Source organism: Chlorocebus sabaeus, chromosome 21, assembly GCF_047675955.1.
Source record: "Chlorocebus sabaeus isolate Y175 chromosome 21, mChlSab1.0.hap1, whole genome shotgun sequence".
Taxonomy (NCBI): Eukaryota; Metazoa; Chordata; class Mammalia; order Primates; family Cercopithecidae; genus Chlorocebus; species Chlorocebus sabaeus.
Window position 1 is genome coordinate 84,818,029 of NC_132924.1, and position 15,685 is coordinate 84,833,713.

At 40.5% G+C, this 15,685-nt stretch overlaps 1 protein-coding gene across 4 annotated transcripts in view; it reads right to left on the bottom strand.

The window, feature by feature from the left end:
• The window catches only part of DOCK4 (dedicator of cytokinesis 4), a 474,019-nt gene that overhangs the window by 29,150 nt on the left and 429,184 nt on the right, over nucleotides 1-15,685 (bottom strand). For all 4 annotated transcript variants that reach the window (XM_073009284.1, XM_038004467.2, XM_007982617.3 and 1 more), the window contains 6 exons: nucleotides 15,086-15,234; nucleotides 12,592-12,678; nucleotides 10,687-10,791; nucleotides 5,784-5,925; nucleotides 4,244-4,410; nucleotides 1,131-1,217 (listed from right to left, as the gene is read on the bottom strand). In XM_073009284.1, coding sequence (XP_072865385.1) covers nucleotides 1,131-1,217; nucleotides 4,244-4,410; nucleotides 5,784-5,925; nucleotides 10,687-10,791; nucleotides 12,592-12,678; nucleotides 15,086-15,234 — 737 coding nt within the window. The remainder of the gene's footprint in view (nucleotides 1-1,130; nucleotides 1,218-4,243; nucleotides 4,411-5,783; nucleotides 5,926-10,686; nucleotides 10,792-12,591; nucleotides 12,679-15,085; nucleotides 15,235-15,685) is intronic.

Genomic DNA, 15,685 nt, shown 5'->3' on the forward strand with positions numbered 1-15,685 from the left:
GACAAACAATTCTTGAAAAACAATTTGGTCAGGAGCTGTTCTTTCTACTGGATTGAAGGAATAGGCTTGTGACCTAAATAAGGTATGAATTACATTATATTTGCACAATTGGCACACTTCCTATCAGAGAACTACAGCGATCAAAAGGGTGAGATCCAGGCTCAAAAACGAATGACAAACACATTATTTCTGCAGTGAAACAAATGAACATTTCCACTAAGTGAAATAAAGTTAATAAATGGCTATAATGGATGTAGCAAGGAAGGCTGTGAGACTGCGAGGCTGTGGCTGACACCCAGGTGCTGTCAGCTGGAAGAGCAGCACAGACAGCTGGGTGGGGTCCCACCCTGGATGTGGCTGCCTTCAGCTGCTGCTCTCCCTGCTCTCCACAACTGGGGACTGGAGCTGGGGTCACATTTTACAACCTGAGGGTTCTTGGGAGCTGTGGTTACCAGGTTCTGTAGCGGCACCCACTGTAGATCAGGACTGCTCAGAGAGATTAATATGCTGCCATCCTTTCTACTGGGTACTGTAACAACACGGACCTACTGTGCATCGGGCACTGGGCAGAGACTTGACATTAGCCTCCTTCAGCCTGTAAGAAAACCATAGCTAGAAGAGATTAATATAATTGGCTTTGGAATCAGAAATATCTGCGTTGGACTCTCTCTTCAACATCTTGCTATGGGATCTCTGGCAAAGGCTTTTGACCTCTTGTCAAACATTGCAAAAACAGAATAAGAATATATACCTCATAGCTTTGATATGATGATTAAGAGAAAGCAGGTAGCATTAGCACTGGTCTGACACAGTAAGCATTGAAGGTCACACAGCTATAGCAATTAGGAGAGCTGGAATTCCAAGTCTCCTAACTCAAGGGCCTGAGTAGTTTTTTTTACATGTAGCAAATTGAGTTGTTTTCAAGGAATCCCTCCGTCTGGATGCATTAGGACAATATTAATGTTTACCTTCTCAGCTTGGTAATAGCGGCCAATACTATAAACATTCACTATTTTACTATGAGTGCTTCCAGAGAATCTGGGTCAAAGGAGAAGTAACGAATACATGGCACCAACTCTACGTGAACAACTGTGATGAGAAAGTGCTTAAGAATAAGCTCTGATCCTTACCACTTCACGTTTTTCCACTTCAAACCAGCGAGAAATGCCAGGCAAACTCTGCACCAAGTATAATGACGTTCTCTCCACCCAGAGACTCTACAAAACACAAAACACATTAAGTCCCCCAAGTTGCCCTTCTTTCTAGCTACTTCCATGACTAGTGTTTGTCACCCACTGTTACCAGGTTTTCCTTATTCCCATCAGCCTTTCTTTAGTCTTCATTCAAGCACTCATGAAACTATCACAGTGAGATATTGCTGAAGCTGATTTTAACAATTCCACTGTATATCATCAAGCTTTTTTCCATGTGGAATAAATGAGCTCCTACTTCAAACAGCAAGCTTAAAAATGCAAAAATAGGCTATATGTTATTTTCTTTGCTATTTCTCCAAAATTCTAATTCAAACTCTCTTCATTCCTTAACATCTAGCCATTCATATGTAGAAGGGTCAGCCAGTCAATGTATCAGCCAGTTAATGTAAGATTAGAATAAGAGTCCTAAGGGAAGCAAAGGCTTTAGGAACCACACAGCGTGATCTGTGTTAAAGATGAGGACGTGGCTGGGAGCGGTGGCTCATGCCTGTAATCCCAGCACTTTGGGAGGCCGAGGCGGGCAGATCATGGGGTCAGGAGATTGAGACCATCCTGGCTAACATGGCGAAACCTCGTCTCTGCTAAAAATACAAAAAAATTAGCTGGGAGTGGTGGCGGGCACCTGTAGTCCCAGCTACTCGGGAGGCTGAGGCAGGAGAATGGCGTGACCCGGGAGGTAGAGCTTGCAGTGAGCTGAGATCATGCCATCGCACTCCAGCCTGGGTGACAGAGCGAAAAAAAAAAAAAAAAAAAATTTTTTTTGAAGACACTAAGTCTTAAAGCAGCAATGTGACTTGTTCAAAAGCTACCAATAGAGCCAGCACTAGAGCCCACCCACTAGGACCTCTGACTCCCCCTCTGTTGCTGAATCTACTGTGCCACATTTTCTTGTGCTTGTTTGAACTGCTGTTAATAGAGGCAAATCTGTATTTTAGAGCCAGGGCTGCTTCTGGCCAGGAGCAGCAACCCCAGGACATGTGAAACCATGCCGCTTTTGGTACGAGCTGCTGTTGATGACAGGTTTCTTTTTTGTCAACCAGGTTTTAGTATCTATGCCTCATCTTTCTTACTTAAACCAAGTATATTCCCAAGAGGATAATACACTTTACAAAATTCCTGAAATAGTGCCATTTACTCAAACCACCACCACCACAACAAAAAAAATGGAAGAGTTTCTTTGGGCCAGCCAAGCTGTGCTGAGATGAATAGGACAGAGATCCTGTGACAAGAGCTCGCAGTGTTCTGGTGCTGACAGGGAGGTAAGCAGATGAATAAGAGCTCAGAGTGAAGAGAAAGGGATGTTCAAGGCTCTGGGGGCCAACAGAGGGGGATGCAGGCGCACACGCCAGCCTGGGGGAGGAGGACAGCAGTTCTCAGAGGGGGCGATGCGTGAGCTGCATTCTGAGGAGTGAGTAGGAGTTTGCCAGGAGGAGAGTGGGGGTAGCAGTGCTGGCAGGAGAAGCAGCTTGCGAAAGGGCTTGGCGGGAGAGGAAGAAAGAAGCTGAGTGTCGCGGAGGCTGAGAGGGAGGAGGGGTGAGTAGGTTGTGGTGGAGATGAGGCTTCTGGAGGGGCAGTTTGGAGCCAGATTCTGAGGGCTATAAAGCACAGGAATCAGGAGCCAGATTTATTATTATTGCTTTTTAGGGAGATTGCTGCACTACTGATACAGATTTAAAGTGACAACCACAAGGAAATGTAGTATGGTGGAAAAAACAATGAAGGAGCCACAAAATGTGAGTTCTAGGACTGGGGCTACCGGTAATTAGAAGGTGGCTTTGAACAAGTCAATTGCCTGATTTCAGTGGATTTCTGACTATGTTTTAGCTAAAAGCAACTGCAAGAAGAACTATATCATCAACTGGCTATATCTTTAATTGATTTTGGAAGGCACAAAGAAAAATGTAAGTTTCCAGAAAAAAACAAGAAAATGATCATGGATCTTTTTAGTACTATCCCATTGTTGTTTTCCAATGGGCTCCTTGCCTTGGTATTTAGCCCATTAAATCTCCGGGCACAAGGGACTGCTCTTTATTCAATCCTGTCGTAACTCTGCAAAACCTTCCCCTTCTGATCTCCTCTCAGTTGCGAATGATTCCTGGAAATACTTTCGGGAGTACTGGGAACAGACACAGGCAGAGTTGACCAAGTGAGTTAACATGAAACAATCATGTTAGGAGCACATTTCCTAGCTTAAGTAGGGAACATCTGTGATGAAAAATGCTAAGCCAATTAACTCAAAAATAAGCTAATTTTGCATTCTTCGTTTAGGTATGAAATAAACTGGAGGGGTCTCACTATATCATTGTTTGCAAAGAAAGGGGCAGACTCTAATTTATCTAGTGAACAATCTTGCCCCTTTTCTGCAGTGGGGCTATGAGAAATCTTGCCCCTTTCTGGCAGAGAGGGTGCTGAAGTAGGAAGGTATGTTGGAACTACTGAGAGCAGGGAGCTCAACACATGCAAAGAATACAAGATTTGCTTTTACTCGGAGTCCTGAGAAGTTCTGATTACACATTGTTCTCCCAAGAACAAGCAGAAAAAGATGGCACATAACTTACCCACCGTACCAGCTAGTCTACCCAACTGTTCTCTGTCTTCAGGAACTCCTTTTCTCTGTTCCTTACGTATTCTTTATTCATTGAACTTTATGTGAAAATAAACATCCCAAGGTTCCCACAATTGGTTCAACATAAATGAATGAGAGGACTGACTTCAGCCAGGAGTTCTCAAAGACTGGTCTAAGAACCACCAGCATTAGAATTGTTCCAAAAAAGCTGATTTTAGGACCTCCTCCCAGACCAACTGGTTCAGAATTCCTGAGCTGGGCACCAGAAATCTGCTTGGTTTGGGAGCACTCCATGTCACTCTGATACACGTGGAGCTGCAGAACCACAAGACTAAATGATTTATATAGTCCCTTCTGTTTCTGTCACTTGACACTATTCTGAGTAAATATTTACCAAGGGTTGCACCCCAAGGGGCTCGCAGTCTATCTGAGGAGTTAGCATGTAATAAGAATTGCATGGTACCTTGAATTCATTCTCTTTATCTTTTGTGCCTTTGTGAAATGGTCGGTCATAGCGGAATTTCCAGATGTGATTCACTTTATAGAAACTTTTGATGTTGTCTGGAACACCCTCTCTCTGCAGGACCTCCTGGCTCTCCGGAATGGGAGTCACAGCATATATCTGCAAATCTAGGATTAACGAGTCAAGGAGAGAACCTGACTTGGCAATCCATGGAAGTCTGGCTTGGGCTGAACCATGGCAGAGAGAAGAGGATGGGTAAGAATCTTCTGTTTCCATTTCAGTTGAAGTCATTTAAAAAATTACCAAGAAGATGCCAAGAACTCAGTTCTAGCAAATCACGTCTCAAACTACAGGTCTTGAACTAGTTCTAGGTAGGTGAATTATCAGCTTGAAATTTCCATGACTTGAAATTTTCATGACCTCTGAATTTAGATATCACTAATTTTGTGTGTACGTGTGTGTGTACGTAGATACGAATGGTTTGGGCCTTAGGTACTCAGGATAATCCTAATCCTTGTTCATGAGATACATCTTAGTCTGTGCATGAGCCATTTAAATTTATTGTTTGCTTATAACAACATGTAAATACCTATGCAACCATGACCAAAGACAGAAACTAGAACATTGACAGTGACTTCCACCTAGCTGTGTGATTTTCTGTGTCCCTAGCCTTCCGACATCTGTGATAACTTCTCTCCCAAATCTTGTATTCATATGCAGGGTGTTTATAGTTTATATTTTTAAAAATTACATTAAAGGGGTATCATATTAACTTGTATATTTACTTCCTTCTCTTCTTATTTAAAGAAAGATAGCAAAATATTTTTCCTATGTACTTTCTTGCATGTCTTGCATTTTGGTTTCTGCTTTGAAATGGTATTCACAATTGTCAGTGGAAGTTTTAGGTGTTTTTTAAGACCATCAGTTTCAGGAAAAGGCAGAGGGGTTCAGAAAAGAGTGCTGGGGTGAACTGCCTTTGTCTCTAATACCTATATAATTTCAGCTCAGTTGTTTGTGTTTAGACAATAAGAGTATGAATTATACAACAATGATTAAAGGCTGTTCAGGATGCCATAGCTAAAAGCCCCCAAAAGATACTGGAGTAGCTCTTTCTCGTGCATTCCTCATTCTAGAATAAAAATATCAGGGTGGGGGGAGGGGCAAATAATATGTGCCAGTAAGCATAATACTATGATTTTCTTGAACTTAAGCAGTTTCCACAGGATATGTCAAAGGAAATTTATTCTAAAGGAAATCACTAGAAAGGAGCTTTAAAGGCAGGGTAGAGCTATTCAAGAGGTTTAATTAAAAGGGAAAAATTCTTTCAAGAGAGTTCTTTCAGCTGACATCATGATAATAAATAGAACAATTAAGTTCTATTCAGAAGGAGTTAAGCTAAAATTAAGATGATGGAAAAGAGGGAGCAGTAAGGATGTGGCTGTTGAAAAGGGACTGCTGGCTGAACAACCTTGCATGAAAATGCTCTGCAGCTAAGAGCCAGTGCAATCTCCCTGAGTCCAGCCCTTGTAGGTGCGGATACACTGAGCTTCTGCCTGGAAGATGGTCTCATCGGGCTGGTTGGCATGCTGCATGGCGATGGCGTGGGGGAACTCGTTCAGCATTCTCTGTTGGAAGGCTTCCAGCCTCTCGTAGTCATGCCCTCGACACACAAACTCCTTATTCTGGAGATGAAAGCAAAAAAGAAATTAGGGCTATATAACGGAGTGAATTACAGACAAAGTCAAAAAACATGACACTGGCAGTAACTGACCACAAGCCTCATACCAAGATACTCTAACAAAAAATATGCTGGAACAATCTGAAAAGTTTGCCCAGTTGTTAAAAATGCAGATAAAGATCATGAATTCACTCTCTACTGCATTTCATAAGACCCAATAGAATGCCTCACTCTTTCTGGTTCACTTGCATGAGGCGCAAAGAGGTTGATACTCAGAGCACCAAAGTATAAAAACAAAACACTTGTATTCCCTCTAAATGTTAATAAGCACATGTGTAAAGATTATTTTTATAAAGTACATATCAAATTCACATGAGTAATTTCACAACGTGGAGGAAAAGTAAATTTGTTGTCTGCTTTTTGTTTTTTTTTTTTTTTTTGTGTGTGTGTGTGTGTGTGTATGAGTATTCTGCCATTCATGATGCTCTCCTTCAGGTAAGAATGGTGAAGGTTATTTCTGAGGTAGGTTAAGACAGCTAGAAAGATGGGAAGGTTTCCCAAAAGTACCTGAATGATCTGATTAGATAATGATGGATCTGACATTTTAATGGTAATGAAGTTGTAATTGAGCAGTCATTGACGAAGCACACTGCACGTGTCATTCAACTCTTACAAGCTTGACAGGTAGTCACTGTCCCCTACCCCACACCATTTTATAATTGGGGAACCAGGGCTGAAAGTCTTTTTTTTTTTTTTTTTTGAGATGGAGTCTCACTCTGTTGCCCCAGCTGGAGTGCAGTGGTATGATCTCGGCTTACTGCAACCTCCATCTCCCAACTTCAAGCAATTCTTCTGCCTCAGCCTCCCGAGTAGCTGGAATGACAGGTGTGCACTACCATGTCCAGCTAATTTTTGTATTTTTAGTAGAGATGGGGTTTCACTGTGTTGGCCAGGCTGGCCTTGAACGCCTGGCCTCAGGTGATCTGCCTGCCTTGGCCTTCCAAAGTGCTGGGATTACAGGCGTGAGCCACCACGCCTGGCCACAGCTTAATGTCTTGAAATACTTTGTCCATGTGTACTAGATTGAAATTCTGGTCTGAGTCCAAACCCTGGGCTCTTTCTACACTGAACACGGCCTAGTGTATGCCAGAAAAACACCTAGGAGCTACCAAGACCAAGAAAGCTTGCAGGATCTCAGGCCCTGGAGATCGTCAAGTTAAGGGGAGATCAGTTTGGGGCCTAGAGGAGCTGAGGCCCAAGGTTTTCCATGTTGTTCAGCTCTATGAGGTTCTTATGTAAAATGCCATAAAGAGGAACTCCAGGCCACAGTGAGGGAGTAAGAAACAAGTCATGGGCAGAGGCTTAGTTCTTCCGCAAGGAAAGGGCAGCTGCAGGCAGATAGAGGAAATGCAGCAGGAACTGGGCTGGATAAACTACCTCGATTCCCCACAAACCCCTAAATAAATCATGATCTTTTGAAAAACACAAGGTTAAGGTAGACTCTACCTATAATTGTGGACCCCATACAATTCTATATTTAAAACTTTCTAGATAAAAGTTACAATATCTGATGCTGTATTTTAAAAATTCGACTCAAAAGATAATTAATTTGCTTGATAAAATAAAAGACAATACATCGCTCTCTGCCTATTACAGGAGCCCCCAAATAAATATTCAAATATCCTAGTAAATGAAATATATTTTAAAACAATGCTTATACATAACAGTTTGTAAAAATCGGGGCATTTGCTCTAAGAATACAGGCATTCAATGCTATTAAGAAGCCATTTTAAAATAAAATGAAATTTTGGCTGATATTTGCGACTCCCAAGAAATAAAGCATCTTCCTTATCAGTACTATTTTTTTTTCTGAGAAAAACATAGCTTTATTGAGATATAATTCACATAAAACAAAATCCACTTTTTAAAAATGTGCAATTCAGTGGTTTTTAGTATATTTATAGAGTTGTGCAAACATTAACAAAATTTAATTTCAGAATCTTTTCATCATTATCAAAAAGAAACCCTATACTCATTGGCAGTTACTTCCTATTTTCCCCTTCCCCCAGCCAATCACAAAACGACTTTCTGTTTGTATGGATTTGCCTGTTATAGAATTATACAATGTGCTGGCCTTTTGTGACTAGCTTTTACTTAACATAGTATTGTTAAAGTTCATCCATTTTGTAGCACATATAAGTATTTCTTTTCTTTTTATTGCTAAGTATCATTGCATAGACATGCTGTATTTTGTTTACCCATTCATCAGTTAATAGACATTTGGGCAGTTTCTATGTTTTGGCTATTATGAATAATGCTGCTATGAAGATTCAGGTACAGGTATTTGTGTGAATATGTATTTTCAATTTTCTTAAGCATGTATATAGAAGTAGAACTTCTATGTTAGTATTCTTTAACCCATTTTCTTTTCTTTTTATTTTTTTTGGAGACAGGGTCTCACTGTCACCCAGGCTGGAGTGCACGGGCTCAATCACAGCATACTGAAGCTTTGACTCCTGAGCTCAAGCAATCCTCCTGCCTCAGCCTCCCAAGAAGCTGGAACCACAGGCACATACCACCAAACTACTTTTTTATTATTTTTAGTAGAGACAGGGTTTCACTATGTTGTTCAGGCTGGTCTTGAACTCCTGGGTTCCAGTGATCCTCTGGCCTTGGCCTCCCAAAGTGCTGCGATTATAGGCGTGAGCTACTGTGCCCAGCCAAAAGTAACCTGTTTTCCATGAGGGGAAAAATCCCTACTTAGATCATAAAATTGTATAAATGTATTTGAGTTCTAAAAATTATCTTGGAAATTGATCAAACAACAAGACTTCTGGCCTCAAGCAATTCTCTTGCCTTGGCCTCCCAAAGTGCTGGGATTACAGGTGTGAGCTACTGTGCCTGGCCAAAAGGAGGTTTTTAATGTTGATATTTGTTTGCTTGTAAATCCAAGAACAGACTAGAATCTGATTCCTTAAAAAAAAAGGTCAGGCTCTGGGATTCTGAAGAGTGTAGTGCCCTTTAGAAACCAATAGAGGGGGACCCTTCTCTTTCATTTTGAAGCAAATGCCATTTATACCCAGGAAAGCTATTTTTAAAAGAAGGATGATATAGAAGATTGATTTATTCTAATTGACTTTTTAACAAAATTTATTCTATTAGCTAATGCAGTTTTCCAATTTGCTAAACTCTCTTTAAAATTATGACTCTTAAACTACTTCTAGTTTTTTTAAACTTTATACTTTTAATTATAATCTTTCAGATGTGACTCTGCCAACAGTGTCATGTCTGTCTGTGCCAACAGAGGGAGATGACCTCCTGAGGCAGAGAAACATCTGGACCCTGCTGTGCAATCCCCAGTCCTCTGTGCGGCTATAGCTCTAGACTGTGCCGCTCCACTCAGAACCTGGATCCAGGCCATCTGCTGTCCTTAGCGGGGTTGCTCATAATAGCTTGGGACCAGCTACACCTCCAAAACTTAGTCTTTTAAATTCAACATGTATTCTGACTCTGCCATTTTTTAATTTTCATTTTTTTGGGAGTCTCGCTCTGTTGTCCAGACTGGTCTGGAACCAGGTTCAAGTGATATTCCTATCTCAGCCTCCCAAGTTCTTGGGATTACAGCGTGCCACTGTGCCCACTTACTGCTGTTTTTGATCAGGAATCAAGATTTCCTCCACTTTTAGGCAGGCCCACCTGCAGAGTCAGCTTTGTGACCGCCCACTATACTGTGTTTTAATGCAACAAGGAGATTGCACATTATGTCTGTGTAGCACCCAAATGCATGGTCATTTCAATTGACTAAAGAAAACATTTGTTCCATGTGATACTAAAATGAACCTGTATTGGATATTTTGGGATCTACCTGTCTTTTTCATTCTGAAAGGCAGATAATGATTATTAAACAAACAATAAAGTGAAATCTTTCTCTTCTTCTCCAAGTACAGCCATCCTAGTATCCTGTCATATGTGCTGACAGGCAAGATTTAGGTAAAAACAAACATCAAAATATTTGTATATTGAGAACTAAAGTTGTAACAAATTGATTCAATTTTAAAATTATCCCAGATACCTTTCCTTAGTTGCTTGGGAATTACATTTGTTCTTTTAAGCAATGTTTTTATACAAGGAAGGTGTATATACTGAAGTGTTCAATAAATATTCAAGCATAGAAGACACTACTTGGCAGAATGTGAAAAATGAAAAGAATGGAGTTGAATATTTTATTATCTTGTAGGTATTTTAGAATGTCTAAAGGTTTTCCCTTGGTAGAAATGGAGTTTATACTAGCAATAAATTGGGTCTCTTTGCTGGGTGACATTTATCTTTTTACAAATTCATCAAAATGGCCAAACAACACTCTTTACATGGTGCTGGAGGTAGGGTTTTCACGTGATGTGAAACTGCATTGCTTTCGATACTCTGCAACTCCAAGCCTCCTGCAGTGCCCCACCATTTTTTTTTCTAATACTAACTTGATAGGAATTGCAGACTGAATTAAAATAGTGGGTATCATATAAGGGAAACTATTATTATCAAAGATTGCTCACAAAATATACTAAATTTAGGAAGGGGTTGATTGCTATCTCAGAAATTATTTAAAACAAGGCATTCTAGATTAATATAATGTCTGCAAAGTAAAAGTTTAAAGAAAGTCTCATGCATATTACTACCTGTCATATAAAATGTCACTAACATCTTAGTTTTCTTGATTGGGATATCTATATGAGAACTATGAAAGCAAATTAAATAGTATATTACTTACTCTTAAGAAAAATGGAAATTTTTTCCCATAAAATCCAACTCTGAAGAACTCTGGTTCAAGACGTTGCTGGTCCATAATTTTGTCATACAAAGAGGCTTCCATCATCTAGAAAGCACAGAAAAGTTCTAAGCATTTTATCTCATCTTTCGTTTCTATCAAAGTTATAGAATAAGATTTCTCTTTTATATAAAGGAGAACTTTAATTGAGTTTGCTGAAAAGAAGGTCTGACTTTCTTTTTGATGCTTTAAGTTGGGGATTGGCAAATTTCCTCTATAAATGTCCAGAGACTGTTTTACATTTTGCAGGCCATATTGTCTCTTCACAACTATTTAATTCTGCTAGGCCCAAAGGCTGTAGTTTGCTTACTCCTGCTTTAAAGGATCAAGTGTATTATCACATGTTATCCCGAGAGAAAAATTATTTCTACGCATGTAGTCTATCAAGAAAAATATTTTCTTCACAATTAAGTAGAAATTAACGTGAATTATTAGAGGCAAAACCTTTCTAGAGAATTCTCGTGCCAGATGTACTTACCTGTGGGTTTGCCTCCACCTGCCTATGGTAATTCAGGACATTTGGAAGGTGCGGTCTTGCACAGGTTGGGCAAGGATAAAACAACAAACCAAACCAAAGGAGACCCATAGTGCAAAGTGCTGTCTGGGTTGAAAGCTCTTAAGTGCGCCTGACAATGTTGAAACTATGAAGCATATAAAGCTTATGGTTTCCCATTCATGGCATTATCATCCCCAGGGTTTCCAGAGAAAGACTAATATTACACTTGAAGATTCCTCCTCTATCCCCCCTCTAGTAACAGCACCCCAAAGAGCAGTTGGCATGAAGTGTAATGCTTTGGGTTTATAAAAATCTTAGTGGCTATGGCACCCAAGGGCTCTCACAAGTAAACATCATCACCTCGCTTCTCGTCACAGGAACAGGATGCCAAGAGATGAACATCAATGTTTTTATATAAAACTGCAGTGCCTGCCAGAGTCAACATGATGGACTGAAGTTAAAACAAGGTTTTTCTCTTTCGTTTTCATGTTAGGAGAAGTATCGATGAACTGCTGACATGAAATACTGTGCCAAAAGGACAGAGTCAGTTCCTGCCAGTTGAATAAATTCCTTGTTGGGGTAGAAGGGATTTTATGAACTGTTACAGGTTTATGGTATTATCTCTTAAGTGGCTACCTCAAAATTAAAAGGCAATATTGTAATCTTTTTTTTAATGTATAAAAACTGATGATCCTACTGTAGAAACCCGGAGGAACTGACACACTCAGCAGGATCTTGTGTATTACAAGATGACACAAACGTTCATGCTGCTCAAGAGTAAGGACTTGGAGGGCAAGGAGGACTTATGTGAACCTCAGAGCAAAGCAGGAATGAAACATTTGGTTCAGAGAAACAGAGTACTCAACTCCGTGAGCTCTTAAGTGCTAAAATCTCGATCTAAGTCCCGCAAATAAAAACCCATTGCTGAAGCTAAAGAGAGGTGACGCCTACAGAATTTGGCCCTAAATTATTTAGAAATAGGTCAGCTATTCCCACAGATTTGCAGATTATGGGACTAAGAATGGTATATCGTTACAGAAACATGTGTAAGTGGAAACTCTTCAAACAGGGTGGAGATTTTCCACAATAAACTAAAAGTGTTAATCCTGGATTAGACTATATATTTCATATATGGTGTTTAAAACAGATCAAGCGCTCACTTTTTTATATTAAATAAAAGCATTACACAAATCAATTTGCTATTTCTCTGTATACATAGCTAAGTATGCTTCAGAGGATTTATCTTAAAAAAACTTTCTGCAAGACCACAGAGTTAATTTCATAGAACCACACTGGAAAGCTAATCACAAAGGGAGGCTATGGCCTGATCAGGATGCAGTCAGGCACCTTACCCGCATCTTGCTCAGGTTTCTGTAGTCATAGTAACTCTCATACTGCTCTGCAATCTTTCGGCACAAGATAATGCCATTCTCCCAACACTGTGGACAAATGAATGAGATCAATGGAACCATCCGACAACATCCACTTACTTCTACCCAAAAGTCAGAACATGAGTGCTTTCAGAGCACCAAGCCTTACTCCTTAATCTTTTTTTTTTTTTTTTTGAGACGGAGTCTCGCTCTGTCACCAGGCTGGAGTTGCTCAACTCGGCTCACTGCAACCTCTGCCTCCCTGGTTCAAGCGATTCTCCTGCCTCAGCCTCCCGAGTAGCTGGGATTACAGGCAGGCACCACCATACCCAGCTAATTCTTGTATTTTTAGTAGAGATGGGGTTTTACCATGTTGCCCAGAATGGTCTTGATCTCCTGACCCCATGACCCACCCACCTTGGCCTCCCAAAGTGCTGGGATTACAGGTGTGAGCCACCGCACCTGGCCACTCCTTAATCTTTATAACATACCTTTAATCATATCATTGAGACTTTAAGCTTGAAAACACCATGTAATTAAAATATAAATTATTAAAAATCCTTTGAATGCTGGAAACGATAATCTACCACAACAGTCATTAATATATGGTGCATGAACAATATTTTTTGCTGTCATTCCAGAATCATCTTGAAATAACTACAGTTCTACAATGGCCGAGTAGATGGATATAAACAGGCCCTCAGTGCAGAGGAGAGAATTACCACTGACCCCTAAGGCCCAATTATCTGTGACTGGTACCCTGGATTCCTTGCTTGGCTTAGTTGTGCTTGCAAATTGTGAGAGGTCTAACCCAGCTGGTTACTCTCAGCAGAAATGCATAAAATTCTTTGATCTAGTATAGGTGTCAGCAAATATTTTCTGCAAAGGGCCAGAAAGTCAACACTTTAGTCTTTGAGGACCATATAGTCTTTGTCACAACTGCTCAATTCTGCTGTTATAGTACCAAAGCAGTCATAGACACAATTAAGCATGGCTGTGTTCCAATAAGAATTTAGGGCCAATAAAACATGCATTTCATATCATTTTCACATGTCCCAAAATGTTATGATTCCTTTGATTGCTTTCAAACATTTAAAAACGTAAAAGAGATCTGTAGCTTTGGGGCTGTACAGAAACAGGCAGTGAGTCATGTGACCTGTGGATCATAGTTTGCAACCCCTGATCTAGCACAAACTCCTGGGGATGGACCAATACATGAATCCAGAGAGTTTGTACCACCTTATCCCACAGGTGGAAACTTTACAGCAGGAGGGCACAAAAACATTTCTTTTGGTATTCATGTAATGATATGTCAGTGTAGCTAGATAAATAATAAAGGAAGATGTGAAAGAAGCAATTTCCTTGCATCAAATTTTTACGTGTACCCAATTATATTTTGTAAAAGAATTACAGCCATTGGTTGTATTTTAATTTTCTGTTTAACCTTCGCAATCTGGAAGATATATTTGAGTCTAAGACATGTACCACCAAAGCATCCAAGTGTTCAAATCCAATAAACAATGGTGGTCAGATTCATGAATTTTTTAAAAGAGTACTACAAGCCCTTGAAGAGGGGGAGGAAGTGGAGGGAGGTGAAGTACTGAATTGCTTTGAGGTCAGTGAGGTTTTTTCAACACCCCAAGGCATCTCTTAAGTATATGATGGGATGCCACAAAATTCTTTAAACAAATTAAGTTTCATATATTTTACCTTAAAGTAGAATGGGGCAGAATGCATGCCAATTTCGGGAGACTGTGAAGGGTGATAATGGTTTTTCAAAGAATATAATACCTGTGTGCTATGGTCTGCACATTTGGGTCTCTTACAAATTCGTATGTTGAAATCCTAACCCCCATGGGATGGTATTAGGAAATGGGGTCTTTGGAAGTGATTAGGTCATGAGGGTGGAGCCCTCATGATTGGTATTAGTGCCCTTATAAAAGAGGCCCCAGAGAGTTAGCCAGTCCCTTTCACCATGTGAAGACACAGCAAGATGGCCCTCACTAGACACTGTATCTGCCAGGGCCTTGATCTTGAACTTCTCAGCCTTCAGAACTGTGAGAAATAAATTTCTGTTGTTTATAAGCTACCCAGTCTAGGGTATTTTGCTAAAGCAGCCAGGAATGGACTATGTTACTGGCGATCAAAATCTCTAAATCCGTGTTTATCAAAGTGTAATGAAAAGGTCATGCACATTGGACTCTCCTAGGGTCCTTGTTAAAATCACAGATTCCCCAGCCTCGTGCCAGACAAGGCATGAATCAGAATGGCTGATTCAAAATCAAGACGAATCAGCATGGCTAGGAGTGGGGCCTAGGAATCCTCATTTTAACAAGCTCTTGGGTGTTTCTAATATACGTTAAAATATGAGGATCCCTGCTCAAGGAGGTGGGCATTCATACACTAGAAATGAAAGGGAAAGGGACATCAACACCACCACCCCAGGAGGGACCCCGGGTGGGGCAGGGCCACTTACTTTGCCTCTGTCAAAGTTCTGGATGATGGTGAGGTGCAGGTGCTCTTTGCGCTGCCATTCTGTTTGCATGGGGTAGGTCAGGAACTCCCTGAGGGGCCGATCAGACCATTCCAGTAGCTCATCATATAAGAGGAGAGTATATGCAGCTTCTGCAAGTCACGTGGGAAGGCAATGATTGAGACAGGACCCCAAGCCACATTCCTTCAAATGTGGCCAGTTTCCGACAAACTGGGGAAAAAATACTATTTTCTAAACTTCGTGATATAGCAGAAAAATGTCCAGAATATATGCAGCAGTAGGGTAATGAACGAGGACTTCCCCTGGATGATGGACTTGGACTTATCAGAGATCTGTACTTCATCTTTTGTTTCCCTGTAATTTCTGTTTCTGTTTTTGCCTTTTGTTTTAGTTTTCCCTAAAATGTCTGTATGCTACAGCATAATAAAAATGTGTAAGGATATCTTGCTGTTGCTGGTTCAAAGATGTGGGGAGACAGGCCTTTGTTTGCTGGGAGAGTTCACTAGTAAGTTCCTTGGGGACTATGAGCATCTTCCAAAGAGCAGGCTTAGGAAACAAAAAATGGCAAATTCTTTGGAATAA